Genomic DNA, 19,624 nt, shown 5'->3' with positions numbered 1-19,624 from the left:
ACAGAGTAAAGTGTCTTTTACATTTAGATGCTTTACAACCAGACTGCAGCAGGGTACAGAATCAGATTCTACCTTCAAAAATGTATTCTAATGAAGTAAGCTCTTACCATTAAATATGATTTTTTTTTTTTTTTTCCAGGGCGGGATGTACTGGATTTCACTTCCCTTAAATTCCTCCTGAGCCAGGTCCCGTACCTCTCCTGGCTCTCAGCAGTCGTCCCGTCATTTCTTCACCTGCCTCGCTTTGTGCTCACGCTGGCTAACGGTCGCTTCTAAAAGTTCCCCTCCATCAATCCCCAAACCACTATTCTATAAACCAGTTATACTATCCTAACCATTGCTAATTAACTAAATGAATAAGCTCTTGACTGTTTTATGAAGATGGGACTTTTAGATTATCATACAGAAGGGGAGACGCAATAAAGAAGGTCCACATGAAGAATGTTTTAACATGTACACTAATATCAGCCAAAACTAACCCCTCAGTGTGTGTTGTAACATCAGTGTGATATTTTCTATGAAGCTGTGCAGCTTAAGAAAAAAAAATAATTGAAAACTAATTTTGCACTAACTTTTGCATTTATTCTATTAAATTTGTAATAAATTAAAGCAGGAACTAAAGTTCCTGAATGTCAGTTATGAAGTTTTATGAGCCATACTTAGTGAGCCTTTTGTAGCAGGAAAAAATCCGCCATTTCTAGCTCTGCATTTCATAGCCAACCTTTATAACCCAACCAGAAGCTGAAAATAAGTATGATTTTAAATTTAATATACCATTTTAGTTTATTTTTAATATTTCCATATGCAAACAGTGGTTCCCATTGGATGAGGTGTTGTTTTCCTGCCTGTATTTTCATACACATCAGCCAGCGGTGCCATCTCATTGCCTTTACATCATAAAAACAAGTCCATGTTAACAAACAAGTTGACAGCATTTTGACATTTCTGCCTGTTTTCTACCTGTTATATTTTTCAACTGTATTGCAAATGAATAAAAGATTGTTTATCTCTTGCTTTTGATCATTTTTGCAAAAATACACAGAGTTCAACAAGTCTCGTTAGCACCACCAAGTAATAGCTGCTAAATAAAGCAGTTGAATATATAACATATAGAATGAGAAAGGAACTGCTTAATGACTATTAAAATGTGTCAGAGATGGCACTAGTTCCTTTGGAAGACTTGTGATACCCAGTTTGTGGCTTTTAGTAATAACAGAGGTGGGAACTTGGTTCACATGACTTGGACTCAAGTAAGATGAGTGAATAGTTCAATGAATTTAATCTTGACTTGCAAAAATGTTTATGGAGACTTTTAACTTGGACTTTTATGCTTACAACCCTGGACTTAAATTTTGAACCCGATACTTGAAAATTGTTCCTTTCTTTTTACCACAAATCTAGTCTTAAATACCTGTTATTCAAAAGGTGTGCACCATTTATTCATTTCACTCATCTTCACTCAGTCTGTGTGTGTGAGCTGCAGCACAGCCAATCAACAAGATTTTGAACAAAAAGGTGCACACAAGAGTACATTTTTGCTTCATAAGATTAATAGGGAGTAGTGTCCTAGTGGTTAGGGCATAGAGCTTGGAATCCTGACGTGAGTTTGAAACCCACTCCCACAGACTGCCACTCTGGGTGTCTGAGCAAGACCCTTTTAACCCTTGATTGCTCCCCGGGGCGCCCCACAATGGCAGCCCACTGCTCCCCAAGTGGATGGGTTAAATACAGAGGTAAATTTCTCCAATGTGAGATCAATAAAGTTCAATAATTATTATTACTAATTTTTTTCCAAGTACATAAACTTAAATCAATCAACAAAATGCAAAATTTTGCATGTGAGAAGAGAATGACGGATGGAGATGAAACAATTTTCAGTTTAGTCTGACATTTGAAGTTGGATAAAGAACAGTTCTTTTGCTACAGTGAGATAACAAATACCAAATGTTTAATTGCACAGGTTTCATCATGTATTACTTTAAATAAATACAGATTATTAAAAAAAACGGACTTATATTATTTCATATTCGACGTAATATTGTCAAAAAAAGTCTAGAATGGAATTGAAATGATACAATTCAGACTTGGGACATGAACGTTTCCTGGAATGAAAATTTTTACCCTTAAAATAAGAAAATTTTATTTTATGCACTTAGCATTTTGTTTCTTATTTAAAATGTAAATTGTTTTATTCCATTTGCAAAGTATCGCACTTAAATGCTCAATATAAGAAAATGATCACTTAATTTCTGAAAAAAAAACAACTTACTCAGATTTATTTTTTTACAGTGTATAGGCTACCATATTAACTTGTGTAACAATTAAAGCGCTTGACTATATAAAAGCAGTATAGTGTTTATTTTATGTAGGGTGATATAAAAAATATCACAACACGCAGTAAAGGTATTGTTATTACTGACATATTCATTAGTGTCAAATCTATGTCACCTCTGGCGGAGCAGATAAGACAGCAGGTTTGAGTAAGCCTGGCAGTCAGCCTGGTCAAGAGCAGGTTATCTTGGTTTTGTGAAATACAGCTCAGGTCTGGACACACTTGCTGGTGTTTTGACCGATCGTCCAAGCAAATCTCCTCTAGGCAAGGCAAGACAGGGCAAGTAATTTTCTAAAGCAAAATTTAATCCAAAAACAATTCAAAGTGCTTTACAGGAATGAAACAGTACAATAAAAGCAAAATAAGAGAAAATAAAGCTAAAAGCAGGTGGTAAAGGAAATAAAACATTTGGACCACAAACTTAAACTTATACCTCAGTTAACAGTTAAAACATTGACAGCCAAGGGCAGATCTAAACAAATGGGTTTTAAACTTTGACTTAAAAGAACTAGAGCAGTGATGCTTTGGGGCGGTCGCTAGGCAACACTGACTTTCAAATCCCTCTGTAAGTTTTCTATGGGTTGGAGGTCTGGAGACTGGCTTGGCAAATCCAGGAACTCAGGATGCTTTTCATAAAGTCAGTCCTCCACTGCCCGAGTGGCAGTAAAGGACTGAACAAAAAGCACTCCACTGCATGCGGATGTCAACCTCATGTTTACAAGCCCATGCTTTACAGTAAGTATGGGGTTCCTGGGATGCAAGTCAGCAGTCTTCCTCCTCCAAACAAAACAAGTTGACCTGCACCGGTTAAGATGGGGAAGGCAGGTCCTTCATCAGGTCCCTCTGCTTATACCTGGGAATTTTGCTCATCGTTCTTATAATCATTTTGACCCCATTGGATGAGATCTTGCATGGGGCCCCTGATGGAGGGTATTTTTTAAAGTGTTGTATATGTTCCATTTCCTTCCAGTTGCCCCCACTGTTGATTTATTTTTATTTTATGTTCTCATAGTAGCTTCACCTCATCGGTTCGTGTTGGGTGTGGACACCATCCTGGAGAGAAATCTCAGCTGTGCTGATGCCCTCAACACCTTTGTTTATAGATGTTGGAGATCGGCTGTTTTTCCAGTGTAGTCCTGTTTCTCTAACTGTGACTGGCTGGATGTGCTCTCTTCATCCTATGACAAGGGAGCTGGCTCAGAGCTCGTCTGGCTGGTTGTGTGTTTCCTGGACGGGGCCGCCTTTTACATTTGCTTTTTTGTTGCAGTTTTTCCTCTCCATTGTCGCTACAAGCATGCTTAGTGTGAGGGATTGCATTTGAGTCGATACAATCAACTGGTTTTCCTTAGATAGAAAACTTTGAATCAGTTTGACTGGATGATCTAGTGAAGTGCCTTGAGAAGACGTGTTGTGAATTGGTGCTATTGAAATAAAGTGAATTGAATTGATTATGCACAACCACCTGCTTTTTTCTAATTTTGTCTCTTATATTTGAGGTGTACTTATGGTGAAAATCACAGGCCTCTCTCATCTTCCTACTCAACTCAACTTTATTTATAAAGCCCTTTTAATCTATCACAGCAGCCACAAAGTGCTGTACATATCAGGTTACATACAAAATTGTATAAAAACAACATTAAGTTTTAAAGGAATAAAACAAAAATAATAAAATAAATTAATTTCCTAACTAGAAGAACTTGTGCAATCAGTGGTTGACTAAATACTTTTTTTGGTCCAACTGCAGTTACTCTTTAGACTTGGACTGTTTCAGCTTTCTGACGCCACCAGCAGAGCAGTTGGCACTGGATCTCTTTAACCCTTTATAGGGCAAGTTAGTGTTTTTGATCAATTGCATTCCACCCGTCCCTCGGTTAGGTCTAGAAGCACAAGATCTATATCCAGCCATTCAGCAAAGATCCAGCTACATGGCTGTACATCTTATTTTGGCATTTGACCAATTAGATGAGCCCTTGAATAATATATCACCTACTGTAAATGAAGTTGGAAAAAAATAGTTAACAAGTCAATAGAAAAAGGTAAAAAGCTCAATGAAAAGTTAAAAAGTAATGTTAAAAAGTTCATAACAATTATATGTAGGTTTATAAACTAAAAAATGTAAGTGCCAGTATCAGCATTAATGCCTCTAAGGTTATGTTGTACCAAAAGAAAAAAAAATGTTTTTTTACTCTCAGAGTGTTTCTCATGAATTTTTTATAGAAACACTTTTGTTATTTTTCTTAATATATTCGGGCAAGTTGGTCTTTCTTGTTATTACATTGACATTCATTATTTACATTAATTTTTGCCATCAAAATATCCATATTTGTTGAATGTTACAAAGGTAATAAGGTCTTGTCCTGGATTCCAGAGGTGTACAAATACGTCATAACTGTACTTAAGTACACTTTTTAGGTATCTATACTTTACTCCATTACTTATTTTTTGAAATTGAGGAAACAACTTATGAAGTTTGACCAGCTAGAAGATCGAGGCGCGCCAGAACATTGGGACCCTTTTTCCACCTGGATCCTCACTCTTTTTCGCCCTCATGTCCCTCCGTTGTCGGACAAAACTCGCCCCCACTTCCTCACTGCCTTGGCTGTATCTAGACTCACAGCGTAGCGCAGACCACGCTCAAAATTAAGCATAAATCAAAAATGTTTGAGTCAAGCTCACTGCGACACACTGCTGTGGGGAGTATAACCAGCCCTGAAGTGGGGGCAAGGGATCCAGGTGGAAAAAGGGTCCCAGCGTTCTCGTGCACCTCGCTCTTCTAGCTGGTCCATCTTCATGAGTCGTTTTCTGCAATTGCGGTCATAAAAACAAAACAAGCCGGCGTCCTGTCTGCGGTCATTTACAATTTGGGAAAAGTGCAGCAGAGTGTCGGGGCGGGGATGTCTTTGAGTTCACTGTGACACCTACACAGAGGACCTAGTTTGGAGGTATAATCAGCCTTATGGGTGGTCATGGCCACCCCTGGCCCCCCATCTAGCTCCGCCCCTACTAATAAGGTCGTGTCCTGGATTCCAATACCACTATTGGCTTGAAATGTTGATTTTCAAAGTATTTCACTGAGTGCCCTATAAAGGGTTAAGGGATTTACCATCCTGCCTTCCTCCAATCCACAGCCAGCTCGGCCAGACTGGCACACCCACCCAGCCATCATGTCGGCCTTCCGGGCTTCCTCAGCTCCGCCTCGCCTCGCTTTGGCCGGACAGGGGGAGGAACACTTGGCAGTTCAGAACAAAAGCAGCAAACGAACCGACCGAGTGAAGGGGGAGGAACAAACGACGTCTCTAACACCAGCTTTTAAACCTCCCAACTTCGACATATTCGCGTCTTCGGTGAGAATCAAGCAGCGATTCCACTCCCACGGCGAAAGGGGAAACTTGTCCGCCTCGGATCTTTGAATCCTGACCGCAATCCGTCGAAGCGGTCGGTTAAAAAAAAAAAATAAGCCAAGGGTCAGCCAGATAGATGGACGGTATTGTTTCCTCGCCTGGTGCCTCTAACTTCAGCCATATATCCACCGGGAACAGTCCATAGAGTCGAGTTTGGTCGGAGCGGAACCTCCGGAGGAGGATTCTGGGGGTATTTCGGCAATTTGGGTAAGTTTATTTTTATGTTTCACTGAAGCGTGTCTGGCGACGAAGTGCGCCTGTGCAGCAATGAAGCGTTTTAGTTAGTACGCCACAAAGAAGCAGGGGGAGAGATACTGAACCGCTATTGTTTCTGAAACACTTCAACTTTTACAGCTTTTTATCGAAACACATAAAACATAAGAACCAATAAACTAGTCTCTGTGTGTTGAAAGTACCGAAACTGAGGAAGGGGGGTGGGGGTGTTCTCTCCCTGTGGGATTTAAATGTCTCATCAGTGACTAACACCATGATATGTGACCTATGTTTTCTTCCCTTAAAAAACAAATGAGCCCAATTCCAGCTACTTCTTAGTGACTCATTTAGCCTTTCTGACTAAATATTCCTCATTTGTTCTGAGAAAATCACTTCTTTGGTGGGAAAAAAAAAGTTAAGGAAAGTATTTCCTGACAACTTTTTATAGTAAATTAACTCTAAAGGGGTTTTAATGTGTAAAAAGCTGTACTAAAAACTGCAGAAAGGTAACACCTGTTGATTAATGACAATTTATCTTTCTTTTCTTCATATTAACTATTGAATCCTACTTGTTTATGCGTTTGACCTGTCTGGCCGTAGACGTGTGTCTGACTAATCTTTCTTCTTCAGGTTTCTGTTGCTGTATCTTTCCCTGCGAAGAGGCTGCCTCATCTCTCAGGACTGAGAACTTGGAAGTGAAACAAAGGCCGATCAGCCAGGGTGAGAAAGCAGACACTGGTGGATTCCTTGTAGACTTTCATTCCTTGTGCTCCCACCCCTTTAGGACCGATCCCCTCTAGCTCACGCAAAACAAAAGTCATTCACCACGCTTTTGGGGGAGGGGAGAGGGACTGGACACGGTTTTGTTGAGAGCTTGAAAAAAAAAAAGTAGGAGAACGAGAGAGGAGTGTTGTCCGTGAATTGACTTTGAGAGTAAATGAAGAACAGAAAGTTTTGAAAACAGTTTATTCCCTCGAACAGATTGTCCTTCTTTGCCCTGTGATCTTATCGCTGACAGATTGTGAAAGGAGCAAAATATTAACTTTATCACTGTTTTTTTTGGTTGTTTTTTTTCTCTCTTCCAGATGGCGGAACATATTTTAATCGCCGACGTGACGTCATACGCTGGTGTGGCGTCGTACAACGAACGCAATGGCAGAGACAGACCTCTTGTGGACCCAGACGAGCCTTTTGAAGTCGACGTAATAGAGATCGAGAGTGAAGAAAAGGCCCAAAAAAGACGCTCTTCCAAAAAACTGCGGCGCTCTCCCAGCTCAGCGGAAAGCAATACCAGCGGCGTGGCCAGTTTCACCACCAACCATAACTCTGTCGTGTGTCTGCCTCTGGTCTCAGAGGGGCTCAAACTGGTATGGACCCAGTCGGATCAGACTCGAGAACTAGACTCCATCGAAGAACTTGTCCATGCCTTTAACTTATTTCCTTACCCTTCCTCTAAAGAAGTTAGCACGCTGGCTCGGGTTTGTATGTTGCCCCTGGACAAAGTAAAAGTGTGGTTCATGGTGCAGAGGATTAAATATGGCATTAGCTGGTCTTCAGAAGAAATTGAGGAAACCAGGAGGAAGTTGGCTGTGCCAGAGGTTTCTGGATACCCTGATGAAACAAACAAGGGTAGCTCTAAAAATAAGAGTAAAAATTTGGATGAACTTGTAACTGAGGATAAGCACAGCGATAAGGAGGAATGTGATATTATTGGTTTTCTACCAGAAACAAAAAAGTTGAAATGTGAGTCCCCTGATTCTCATAGATCTACAGTCCCCTGTTTCACATCTAGTCTCCCACCGCCTCAGGATTCTTATTTCTACCGCTCACCAGCTCACACGCCGCCGACAACAGCTGACGTCTCCCCTGAACCCTCAGAATCCTCCGGGCAGCAGTATCGGCACGGGCGCTACAAAAAGTCAAAAGCCCAGCTTGCTGCCCTGCGGAAAAGCTTTCTGAGGGAGAATTGGCCCGCCGAGCCGGAGCTGAAACGCCTGCAGGAGGAAACGGGTCTGAGCCGCAATGACATTCGTAAATGGTTCAGTGACAGTCGTTATCAGTTGAGAGTTGGTCGCGGAAGCCTGGCAGCTGCCCAGACCCTTTCCCACCAAGCTTCTGTCGGAGGTAAACATGAACCAGAAACTCAGCCTCTCTCTCTTACTAATCCGAAATCTCGTCAGGTCAACGGGGTGAAAAGCCACGAGGGAAACAGGAACAACGGGATCAGAAATTCCCATTTCTTCCAGACTTTTTTGTCCAACAGCTTAGAAGCGTTTGGGGAAAAACTCCATGAGAGACAAACGCATGAAGTTGTTGAAGAGCTTTCTGGAGATGAAGATGCTCTCAAAGAGGAGGAACAAGTCGAAGAAGAACCGCTGCAGTTGACCAAGACAAGCAAGACTGAGCCAGATGTTGTAGAGTTAAAATCTTCCCCCTGCCCCTCCCCGCCTCACACTCCCCCGCTCACCTCCTCCCTTAATAAAACCTTTTCACACAGAAACCGCACATCAAAGAAGTCATTGCATTCAGCTAAGGTCAGTCCCTCGCAGACACCCACATGCTTCTCTGGCGCTTCCACGTCTACATCCCCTGCGCTCACTCCTGCGGGACGTCCCAGGAAGACGAAGGAGCAGCTGGACGTGTTGAAGCAGCACTTTCTGAAGTGCCAGTGGCCCTCTAGTGAGGAATACACCGAACTCGTCAAGCTCACAGGTCTACCCAGGGCAGATGTTATTCAGTGGTTCGGCGACACGCGCTATGCGGTCAAAAATGGCCAACTACGCTGGGTGAAGGGGGTCCGTGAGCAGTTCTTAGCAGAACTCGCTGCTCAGCAAAGCAGCAGCGGTTTGTCGAATGGATCTAGATCCTCCACTCGTGGGGGCAGGCGCAAGCGAAAACTCAACAGAGCAAATACAGATTCTCCTGATATCCAGCCCTTGGTATCGTATTACCTCACAGCAGGCACACTAAACGAAAAAGACCTTGACCTACTATGCAACAAATCAAGAATGAGCTACCAGCAAGTAAGAGACTGGTTTGCGGCCCAGGAGGTGGGTGAGACCGACAAAGAAATAGTTGTGTCCTAGGACCTTATGATGAAACATCTCTAACACAACAGGTTTGAATTTTATTGTGGTTTATGTTGCTTTAAATGAGGCAGATCCAGTCTTCCCAGAACAAACCCAAAGTGAGGTTTGTGTATTTTTTTTATATATATAGATGCATTGCGTTTCCTGTCTATCCTAATATATTTAGATCTGAATTATATTTCTACTGGCTCAGTTTCTGGAAATAGAGCAGTAACCTGTACACTGGTTTGCTATATGTTTTTTTTAGCTCTTTTTCATTCAAACATCACTACAATTGTGTTTTTGTTTTGTTTTTTTGTTGTTTTTTTTGTTCTAATGTATTTGTAGCATTATAACTTCAGCAATTAAATAGCTGTAGATCCAGAGAAAAAAAAAACTACACTGACAAACCTGTTGACTGATCATTGTAACCGTTCCTTTCTGGCCATTATGTTTTAAAGAAAAGCACACTGGACTTGCTCCTTGTAATAAAACATCTAGCACTTTGGTTTTCCAACCTGCTACCCCTATGCTAATGAGGTCATAATATTTCAGTCTCTGCCAATTACTCTCTCTTATATTTTTTTTACTACCTGCTGCAGAACCAAACACATTTCCTTATTAGTCTTGTCACTCTGTTGAAATGCTTTACTTACCTTTTGGGTAATTTTCCTACCATTTGCATTCCAAAGCATCTCTCTACAATAAAAGTTACAGCAGAGATCATGTTCTAGTCGTTGATCTAATAAGTATAGTTCTTTGATTCCTTAATAGGTAAAAGGTATAATGTTGAGGATTAACATTTTGTCTGATTTAAAGGACATAAGGCAGGTTTTTGGAAGGAAAAAATGAACCAAAAATCCAAAAGATAAGATTTTTACCAATTTTCCACAGAGTGGAAGAACTATACAACAGCTGCACATCTTTAGAAATTGTCTTCGCTGAAAGAGTTTTAGCTCTTTGGGGAAACGTTTGTCCGAATGTTTGAAACAACCAGGAACTTGACAAACCCTGTGTCACAAATGCTTTTCCTCCTGTTGCTCATGAAAAGATAATGCAATGCTGCTGATCTAAGATTGTACATGTAAGGTCTTCCATTTGTTTCCCCCCTGCTCCGGTTTGAAAAGAGAAAATTTCGTTTGCACAATTGTGTCACTGGAAACAAGTAAATGTTTTTTGCATTATAATCAAGTGTACAGAGATATTTTTCTTTGTGTGTGTTTGTTATGAATACAGACTCATGTGCTTAGATTGTTGTGTGTAAATTTTGTTCTGAAAATAATCTATAAAATGATTTCTATTTTAAACTGGTTCTAACATGTGCTTCGAGGAAATTAAATGGCCAAAACTCAAAAGCGAAGTTTCTACAGAGGGTTTTACTCATGCCAACGATTAAAATTTTAAATTTTACAAGGGTTAATGTATTTGTGCTTAACTTATATTGTTGCTTAGATGAATAAATCCCCAACCAATGGTCGATGCTCTTCAAAGATGCTCCCATTAATCACTGCCTGGGGGATGGGAGTGTGATTCCAGTTGCAAATGGGAACTGGAAAACAGGGGTCTGGGTTCTGGGGATGACAAAGAGGAACGGATTAATTTTTATGGTGGAAAAAGTTCTAGGGGTCCATCTGAATTAAGGCAATCAGTAAAGACAGTCAGTGTTTGCCATGATAAGTGCTGTCTGGATATGCAGTGGTTTAATTAGCATAGGCACCTACAGTACTCCAGATGAGGGGGGGTGGCATCCCCCTTCTAAAGTGTTACCCCCACCTTACCATCCTTTGTGACATTTTATTACTGATTGTATAAAAGTTCTAACATATATTAACAGTAATGACAATAATATTGCCCTTTCATCATTTGGCGGGCTGTGGGCTTAGGAGTAGCCTGAGCAAAATAAATAAAATCTAAGAAGTGGCCTACCATGCTATGAAGCGGATCCCAGTTGGAAATTTGTCCATAACTATGTAGGGGCAGTGATGGCTATGTAAGGTGCCTTGGTCAAGGTCAATGACCGGCGTACCTGACGTGTAACAACCATACCATGCATATTACTTTAAGTTAATAGACTATATTAATTACGCTATGTATGCTTCCAAAAAAAAAAGAACATTCCACCATTCCCCTTCTCTCTTCTTTTTTTTAAACTAGACAAGTGGGGACCTCCCAATGTGAATGAGGTTTATAGTCCTTGCTTTGACAAACTCATCCTTGTGTGTTTCCGTTACATGATGTTAGTAAGGCAGCAGTCAGGAGTTTCTTTCCAATCCTGGATATTGTTTTTACTGTTCACCCCACAGAAGGGGAACAAAAAGGAGGTGGAAGCTATGGTCTATCTGTATGCAGCAAATTAAAGGCCTTAGCTTTTTCCTCCCCCCTTTACCTTTCATTGGGTCAACATGAAGAACACAACTGTGGGTACAAGAAGTCCGGACCGCTGTGCCAAACCTGGGAAGCCTTCACTCTTACAGATGTCATTGTGTGATAAAAATCACAAAACGAGTCAAATTGGGACCACAACCCACTCTCAAAAAGAACTACAAAAAGCAAGACACATACATGAAGTGAAGAACTAATAATATGTGAACCTGTGTAGATTTGCATTTCATACACAGTACATGTGAAGACAATGTATTTTTGTTTAACCCTGAATTAGTGTGTACCTATTCGTCCTGACACACACAGGATTGTGGGAATCCATAGAGCTCCTAAGTACCAGACAGGCATGTCATTAGGTCCCTATGCTTAATGAACAATTGATGGGACACATCCTGCTTTCTTTCCCTACCACTTCCTTTACTGACAGCCCACATGATGCAAATCAGCTTTGCCTTAAGTGTCCTTACTGATTTGCTGTATTTGGATTGAGCCTAAGTGGAAATCACTTGTAATTTTAAGTTTAGAGGATCCCTAGAAGTTTTTCCTTACCTCGTAGGTGTGCCCAAAGATCGCGGTGTCCCTTAACAGAAAGAGACAGATAGATGATGATGATATTATTAGATTTGATTGAGTCATCTTTGATCAATATTTTCAGTGGGACTCACTGTATTCATGAAGCGGGCTGTGGCTGGACAAGGAGGCAATGGATCCAGGAGTCTGATAGAAGGAAAAGAGTCAAATGCTTCTGCATATAATTCAATAAAGAATAAAAAAGTGTGTTTAAACCTTTGAATACACACAGTGAGAGAGATCCCTCTATCTCTGTTCCACCGCTGAGACTCTGCCGACCCTACAAGGCTGAGGCAAGATGCATTTTAAAGTGTTACAAAGAGAAGAAAATATTAGTTATTTAAAGTAATTCAAAGCAAAAATCTTTAGTGTTTTATTGATAATGGCATCTAGCTAAACAATTCAGTTTTTTTAGACAAAAGAAATAAATACCGTATATACCTTGATCTACTGTAAATATATTGTTTATTCTTAATGCACCTTTTCCCTCCTTGTTTGCACCTTCTTTAATTACTATGCCAATATGTGACCAGTGAATTTCTCAGCTGTGAGATCAATAAAGCTCATCTAATCTAATCTAATATTGCATGACATTGGATGTCTATGTGTATGCACCGAATAGCTGCTCTGGGCATTTTTTGCATTAATGCAGGGAAATTAATATAATATAAACGTATTGCTCTACTGAGCTGTAAGGAAAGCTAGAGTTACTTTAATAACAGTGTTAACATCTACCAGACACATCTTTCTGTGGGGGCTGTTGAAGCTCTGAAATGGGGTTAGCTTGGGGACATTTTTCTTACACACTTTTTTCTTCCACTCAGCTTTCCAAAAATCACACTAGAATGTAAAAGGCGTGTTCTTTAGCAGCGTGTTAGGATAATGATCCTGAGGGAAAATGGTTTGAATTACTAAAATATATTTTTTTAACTTTTCTGTGATATTTTAATAAATTGATATGAGCCTGTTTAAAACAGAGAGCACAGATACACCACAAAACATTTAAATATATTTTTAATAAATTCAATATTTGGTTTCCACTTAATTCAAAGTGAATATAACATATAGATTTAGTTATAGGTTGAAATATTTCAAGCCTTTATTTCTTGTAACTAAGAAGGCTTACTCCTAATATAAAATATAAAATTCAGTGTCAGAAAATTCTATTTTAAACAAAAATATCAAGATGTTCATTTCTATACAGCTAATACTTGATATTGCTTCCTTTTGAGGAGAAACTCTAGTTTTGTTGTTGTATCAGTTGCTTTTTGTGTCTGTTTATTTCCGTGGAGCTTTGTTAGGTGCAGTTAAGATGCTTGTAGCCCACGTGTAGGACTAAGTACAGCTAATAATAGCTTACACTGCAAAAACAATCTAGAATAAGATACAATTTCTTAAGTTAAGTGTATTTAGTCTTAATTTCAGTTGGTAAATAAGATGATTTGCCAATGGAATTAATATTTTTACTCCTAAAATAAGATAATTAGATAATATGCACTTCAAATAAGACAATGCAATGCTTTTTTTTATCTTAAATGTAAATTGTCTTGCTGCATTGGCAAAGTGTCTCCTCAATTCAAGAAAAAATGCACGTGAAAATAACTTATTTAGATTTCAGTTTTTTGCAGTGTATGGAATCTGGTTGTAGTGATTCAGACCTGAACCTCCACCTTCAGAAAAAGGTGGCCTTCTGTCACTTGATGAACATGTGCAGGATAGATGGGCAAATGTCCTTTCAACATCTTAAAAAGCTAATTTGTGCATTAATTATTATTTATGGGGGGGGAGTGATGTCCCTCCTCATAAACCTCTAAAGATATCTCTGTTGCTGATGCTCTTTACACCACACTTTTTCCTTCCACTCAACTTTCTACAAATAAGCTTGGATACAGAACTCTGTGAGGCTTGAGAAACCTTTGCAAATGTTTTGTTTACAATATCAACATTTTGCACAATCTTTCAACATTTTCTAATTAATTTTACATACATTACATGAGAAATTTGAAAAAAAATGAAGTTAGATAATTTTTTCTGTGTAATAAATCTAAATAATAAACAAGTTCCCTTTCATAAAATGAATGAAAAAATATGCAGACCTTTTTGTAAGGATAGTGCCCAGTAAAGTAAGTGGCCTACCTGGTTGTTCTTGACCGAGGGGTAACTGTTAAAACAAACACCCAACCATTGGAGCAATTTATACTGAAACTGAAAACAACTTTGAAAAGGTTATGGGGGAAAAAAACAAAAATACCCCACTGGGAATCCATGGGCGTACCTGGAGAGGTGACAGCAACAGGCAGAGAAACCCTCTGAGCTCTGTGGTGCAGAACATATTACAGAAAGAGCTGATGTCTAATGTTGTACAGTTTGTGATCAACTACTGAGGCAAAGAAACGTTTACCCGTTAGTTTGAAAGTGTCCAGGAGAAATCTGTGGCACAAAAGAAATAAAGACAAAAGTATTTATCAAAATCCTACATGGGAGAGGAAGGTGTTGTTTTTTTCTTCACTTGCCCTCCTTTGAGAAAGTGGCTTTCTCAGGTCGGCAGTTTCTCTCCTCAGCTCCAACAGCTGCTTCTTCAACTCTGCATTTTCTTTTTTCAGCTCTGAAAGTTGCCTTGTGATAAGAGGAGTGGGAAGAAACAGAGTCACCATCTCAACCTCCTCTATTTTTTGCACAGCTACTGCAAGACAACAAAAAAATCACCTATGACCCTGATCGGAAAACTCCCGCAGACGCCTCTCCAGCTCAGAGGATTTGTTCTTAAAGTGATATATGACTCTCTCCATCTGCTTCTGCTGGAAAACAGCAACCTGTGCCACATGAAAAACATTTCAAAGATACAATAAAAAAAATAGCATCATTAATCAACAGATGAAGCCACAAAGATAAGACAGACCTGGGATATTTTTGCTATGGTCGACTGAAGGAGTTTCACAGGGTCCATGAAAAAAACTTTTTCCGGTGTCTTCATCTGAGGAAATAAAAGTAAAAAGAGATGACATGATGTCCAACTTCTAACATGCACCGAAGATCAAGTCAAATGAACAAACCCCATCCGTGATGGGCAGGTAACTGCAGCTTGCCCCGCATATGCAGCACTGGTCTGAGGGCAGAAAGAACAGAACAGAAGAGGCATCGAACATCATCAATCAGAAAGTGATTTCAATTAGCCAAACAACTCAGGAAAAAACTGCCTCACTTGATTTAATGCAACCTTCGCAGCAGATGTGGCCACAGCTAGAGACGGCAAACTTCGACCCGCTTTTCTTAAAGCACTGGTTGCAGTGGAACCAGTCCATCTTTGATTTCTACAGTTTCCTGTTGGGGTGGGGTCCTTTGGTGAGAAATGAACTTGTTCACATTTTGTGATGCTAAAACTGCAACTATCAATGTAATCTATTGGGTTTTATGTACTGGACAAAAACATTCCAGTGCTTAACTTTGCAGAAGAGGGGAAAAGGTAGAGTAGCAGCCATTGCTGGGTGTGTATTTTTTTTACTCTAACTCCACCCTTTCACTGAATTACAGGGTCTGACCAGGAGATGACGCTTCTCTTTAGATCTCAAAATCCACATATTATAACAGAAAGAATATTTTACTAAAAAGATTGATATTTAAAAAGGAATTCTAGGGGACCAGCCAAGGGCCCATCTAGGAAAATGTGGAAATTTTGAATGGCTACTACTGTACTTGACTTCTTCAGAAATACCCTGTATTACATGCATTCACCACAGCATGATGCTGCCCCTACAATGTTTCCCTTTTGGGATGAAGGACAATTACAATATAACAAGCTCCCCATTTAAATGATTTTTAACCAACACTTGTTTCACACAAATAATTGATTATATTGTTTGAATAGTGTAAATAAAGTGTTCAAAGTCTTTCACACTTTTTGCATTGTGGTAAAAACTGAGTTCTCTTTCATGTTTTTGCATTTACCCCTTTAGGACTTTTTATACTACCTTTCAAGGATGGTCATCCTCTTCACAATTCTTAATAAATTGCAGATTTGTGGGATGTGACTAGTTGCACTCCAGCTCAAAATATTTTCCCCATTTTAATACATTTTTTGTTGGTAGGTTAACTAAATCCCATTTATCCAGTTCTAGCTAACCTAACCCATTACAATTGTAGCTATAGCATTTTTTTTTAGCCCTAGCAATACTAGATTTAAATGCTTCTAAATAAAATGACAAATTTCACAGTAACATGTTAATTTAAGGTGGGATTAATATAAAGTAGTAAATAGTTAAGTGAAACAAAACTCGTTTTGTTTTTCCTGCATCAACATGAAGACGTTTCCGTCTAGAAATGGAGAGTAACAGAATAGCTAGCTAGCTTTAGCATTTTGCGGGCTTTTAAAGAGGGGAAGTTAACAGAGCATAATTGACTAAAAAACGCAGTTTATGTTAAATTAAAATATTTTTCCATTACCTGTCCTCCTCGAGAAAAAGCCCACCCTCTACTATAAGCTTCAGTTTCAAGGTTACTAATTAACTCCTAAGGATGGAATAAAAATGCAGAAGTTAAGCAGAATCAACCAGAGTAGCTGTGCTACTTTATTCAAATAAAAAGTTTACATTAATCTTCGACTTAGTTTTGTTATAGGCCTACAGGGCACCCGTTTAAATGGACAACTGTACAATTAAAATTTTAAAAAAAAGAAAAGAAAAAAAAAGCTAAAGTAGCAATTTTAATGAGCAAAATACACCAATAAAAATATGACAGGTGGTTATACAGTAGATCAAATTTATAAAAAAAATAAAATAATAATAAAAGACGGACTTTGCGTTATGTTCCTTTTAATGGCCAGTTGTAGATTTAAACCTCATAAATTGCTTAATATTCAAGCTGAAAACCAGTATTGTATGGAAGCCTGTTTCCGCCACATAAAAGTAAAAAAAAAAGCCAAATAGAAAGTCATGACTTTCAAAGTCATAATTATGACTTTGAAGTTGAATTTATGACTTTGAAAGTCAAAATTATGACTACCTATTGGCATTTTATTTTTACCGTCTTGTGGCGGAAACAGGCTTCCATTGTATTGAGGTTTTTTTCAAATCAGCAGACAATATTGCAGACATGTTCAAACTGCTAGAACCAAATATTACCCCCCACTGCCGCGTTCTCTACCTTAGAGGCTGCAGTTATTTTTTATTCCTGCCAACAGCCATAACTTCATCCAATGTTCACTTTGTCAACTCGCTGCAGCAAGTTAAGCCTTTATAGGGCACTCAGTAAAATACTTTGAAAATCCAAATTTCAAGCTGATAGGATAATTATCATTGAAGATGTGTGAGTTTATTACACCTTGGTATTGGCTGCCTGTTGTGTGGCAGAACTGATGTTTTCCACAATAGTTAATCTAATGACATTTCCTCTGTCTGGATATACAGTTATAATTTTCATTCTGTACATGGCAAAGATTTTGAAATGGAATGAGGGCGATGTCCTTCAGCTAAGAACGAAGTGTAATATTTTGATAAGGCTGGAGCCATGGATGTCTAATCTAACATGTATGATGCAGAGGAGTAGCCAGAACATTTTTATAAGGGTGTCCAGGCAATAACCAATGTACACTGAGGGGGGGCCGAAATCAAATAGGCGCCAAAAGCTCAGGGCAAAAAAAATCCCTATTTTCTAAATAAAGACAAACTATACTTTCCTACAGCCTTTGCTAATAGACGCATTTAAACTATAGTAATTTCTAGATAAAAAGGTATAGTGGATAAAACTGTTTTGAGTTCTAGGGCATAAATCTTTTCCATTTTTATTACCTACTTGTGTCAAACATTCTGCATAAAATTGATATTTACAAGCACTAATATCTACATGAAATTTTATCATTTTAATAACTTATTTCACTGAAGACTTCTAGATGACTTGCAGAGACCGTTTTATCCCATATAACAAAATGTAGCTCTGAAAAGAGCATGAATTCTGTACTTATTTGATGTATGGTGTGTAAAACCACAAAAAAAAAAAAAAAAAAAATGTTTTGAATATTCCATGCATGCAATTCTGCTGCTGCCAACATCTGTATTAGAGGGGGGGGGGGGGGGGGGGGGGGGGGGGGGGTGTATGTGGCTGACTGGAGATATAAAAAATGCCTTAACTGTTAATTGGGGCCACTTCCTGAGAGGAGAGCAGCTGCCTTCTGTACAGTCTAAGCAAATTCTGATCCAAGATTTTCTATCAAAATTGTGTAATTTCTCATTGTTACCCAATACATTTAAGTCATGAAGTGTTATTTTTTTGTCCCAAGTGATCCCTTTTCAGGAAAAATAATGCTTCTAGACTCTTGAACAAATTTTTGGTCCAACCTTAGTGGCATTATTGCCAATACTGGCACCTACATTTTAGTTTAAAAACCTAAATATAATAGTTAGGCTTCAACTTACTCTTCCTTGACCGTTTAACTCTGACACTTAATTCACAGTAGGCAATACATCATTCAAGGGCTCATCTAATTGGTTGACTTTAGGTTAATTTAAATTCTGTCACATAAAGGGTATTTTCAGAGAGACTAGGAGAAATTATTCAATTGTAAAGACTTTAATAGCAAAATTCACAGTGACACAACTCCAGTTCATAAGTTTCCATCACAGGGAGCCTGGTCGGTAATTGTAAGCGGCCCGATCACCGCCTTCTTGACCAAACCTTTCCCTAAAAAAGAAAAGTTCCATTAGCACAAGAGGAGAACTCAATTGTGCAATATTCATACCTGCTCCTGGACTCCTTGCTTTCCTAGTCTTGCAGGTAGATTCACAGCAATCACATAAACCACTGAACGCAGGGTTATCCAGTAGTTCCCAGCTGAATAAACGATCAAGATGTTAACCTGGGTTTAAGGACATTTACCGAACAAGGCCATTTGTTTTTACCCGTGCTCTTTGACAAAATGGCAGGCCTTCTTTGTGTTGTCAAGACCATTGGGATCCCAAGCAACCATGGTGCAGTGGATGTAAACCTGAATGATAGATATCTTTAGACACTCACAGCCCACAAGTATATATATATAAAAATATAAAATGTACCTCCTGCTCAAGGCCAAATTTAAAGGCCTGAAGAGACAGTCGGATCTCTGATTCCGTCAGCCTGGGCTCAAATTTTGAGCGTGAAGCTTTGCTGTCAACAAGACACCTGCAAGGTTGAGGGAGNTCTACTCCGAGTCCCTCCCGGATGACCGAGCTTCTCACCCTATCTCTAAGGGAGAGCCCAGCCACCCTACGGAGGAAACCCATTTCGGACGCTTGTATCCGCGATCTCGTTCTTTCGGTCATGACCCAGAGTTCATGACCATAGATGTTTTCCACAATAGTTAATCTAATTAGGACATTTCCGTCTGGATATACAGTTATAATTTTCATTCTGTACGTGGCAAAGATTTTGAAATGGAATGAGGGCGATGTCCTGCAACTAAGAACGAAGTGTAATATTTTGATAAGGCTGGAGCCATGGATGTCTAATCATCTGCTAATGTGTATGATGCAGAGGAGTAGCCAGAACATTTTTATAAGGGTGTCTTGGCAATAACCAATGTACACTGAGGGGGGACCGAAATCAGATAGGCGCCTAAAGCTCAGGGCAAAAAAAATCCATATTTTCTAAATAAAGACAAACTATACTTTCCTACAGCCTTTGCTAATAGA

The 19,624-nt window shown here is 39.2% G+C and overlaps 3 protein-coding genes across 3 annotated transcripts in view; 2 read left to right on the top strand and 1 right to left on the bottom strand.

Annotated features, from left to right (window-relative positions):
• The window catches only part of dhrs1 (dehydrogenase/reductase (SDR family) member 1), a 6,669-nt gene extending 5,657 nt beyond the window's left edge, over positions 1–1,012 (top strand). The window contains 1 exon segment of the mRNA XM_015379443.1: positions 66–1,012. Within this exon segment, the coding sequence (XP_015234929.1) occupies positions 66–276 (211 nt within the window). The 3' untranslated portion in view covers positions 277–1,012.
• A 4,324-nt stretch (positions 1,013–5,336) lies between these two features.
• homez (homeobox and leucine zipper encoding) lies at positions 5,337–9,597 on the top strand. The gene is made up of 3 exons (XM_015379454.1): positions 5,337–5,940; positions 6,577–6,666; positions 7,032–9,597. The coding sequence occupies exon 3, from the start codon at positions 7,032–7,034 to the stop codon at positions 9,030–9,032; it is 2,001 nt and encodes a 666-aa protein (XP_015234940.1). The 5' UTR covers positions 5,337–5,940; positions 6,577–6,666; the 3' UTR covers positions 9,033–9,597.
• Positions 9,598–10,242: 645 nt separating this feature from the next.
• Positions 10,243–15,268, bottom strand: rnf212b (ring finger protein 212B). The gene is made up of 12 exons (XM_015379455.1): positions 15,169–15,268; positions 15,020–15,072; positions 14,866–14,940; positions 14,673–14,779; positions 14,480–14,582; positions 14,368–14,396; positions 14,242–14,282; positions 14,103–14,127; positions 12,197–12,254; positions 12,062–12,113; positions 11,946–11,976; positions 10,243–10,585 (listed from the first exon to the last, which is right to left on the bottom strand). Exons 1-12 carry the CDS (start codon positions 15,266–15,268, stop codon positions 10,519–10,521), a joined length of 741 nt encoding a protein of 246 aa, XP_015234941.1. The 3' UTR covers positions 10,243–10,518.
• Positions 15,269–19,624: the final 4,356 nt, after the last annotated feature.

The sequence above is a fragment of the Cyprinodon variegatus genome, unplaced genomic scaffold (assembly GCF_000732505.1).
Source record: "Cyprinodon variegatus isolate N-32 unplaced genomic scaffold, C_variegatus-1.0 Scaffold192, whole genome shotgun sequence".
NCBI lineage: Eukaryota > Metazoa > Chordata > Actinopteri > Cyprinodontiformes > Cyprinodontidae > Cyprinodon > Cyprinodon variegatus.
The sequence above is the reverse complement of the archived record's forward strand: the minus strand, read 5'-3'. Positions and strand labels throughout refer to the sequence as shown.

Excerpts from the sequence above, each read along its gene's own strand:
- rnf212b (XM_015379455.1), bottom strand. The coding sequence starts at position 15,268 with ATGGACTGGTTCCACTGCAACCAGTGCTTTAAGAAAAGCGGGTCGAAG. Across the intron at positions 14,583-14,672 it reads TTTTCCGATCAGGGTCATAG|GCAACTTTCAGAGCTGAAAA; the intron begins GTGATTTTTTTG and ends TCTTATCACAAG. Across the intron at positions 14,397-14,479 it reads AGCCACTTTCTCAAAGGAGG|ATTTCTCCTGGACACTTTCA; the intron begins GCAAGTGAAGAA and ends TTTGTGCCACAG.
- homez (XM_015379454.1), top strand. The coding sequence starts at position 7,032 with ATGGCGGAACATATTTTAATCGCCGACGTGACGTCATACGCTGGTGTG.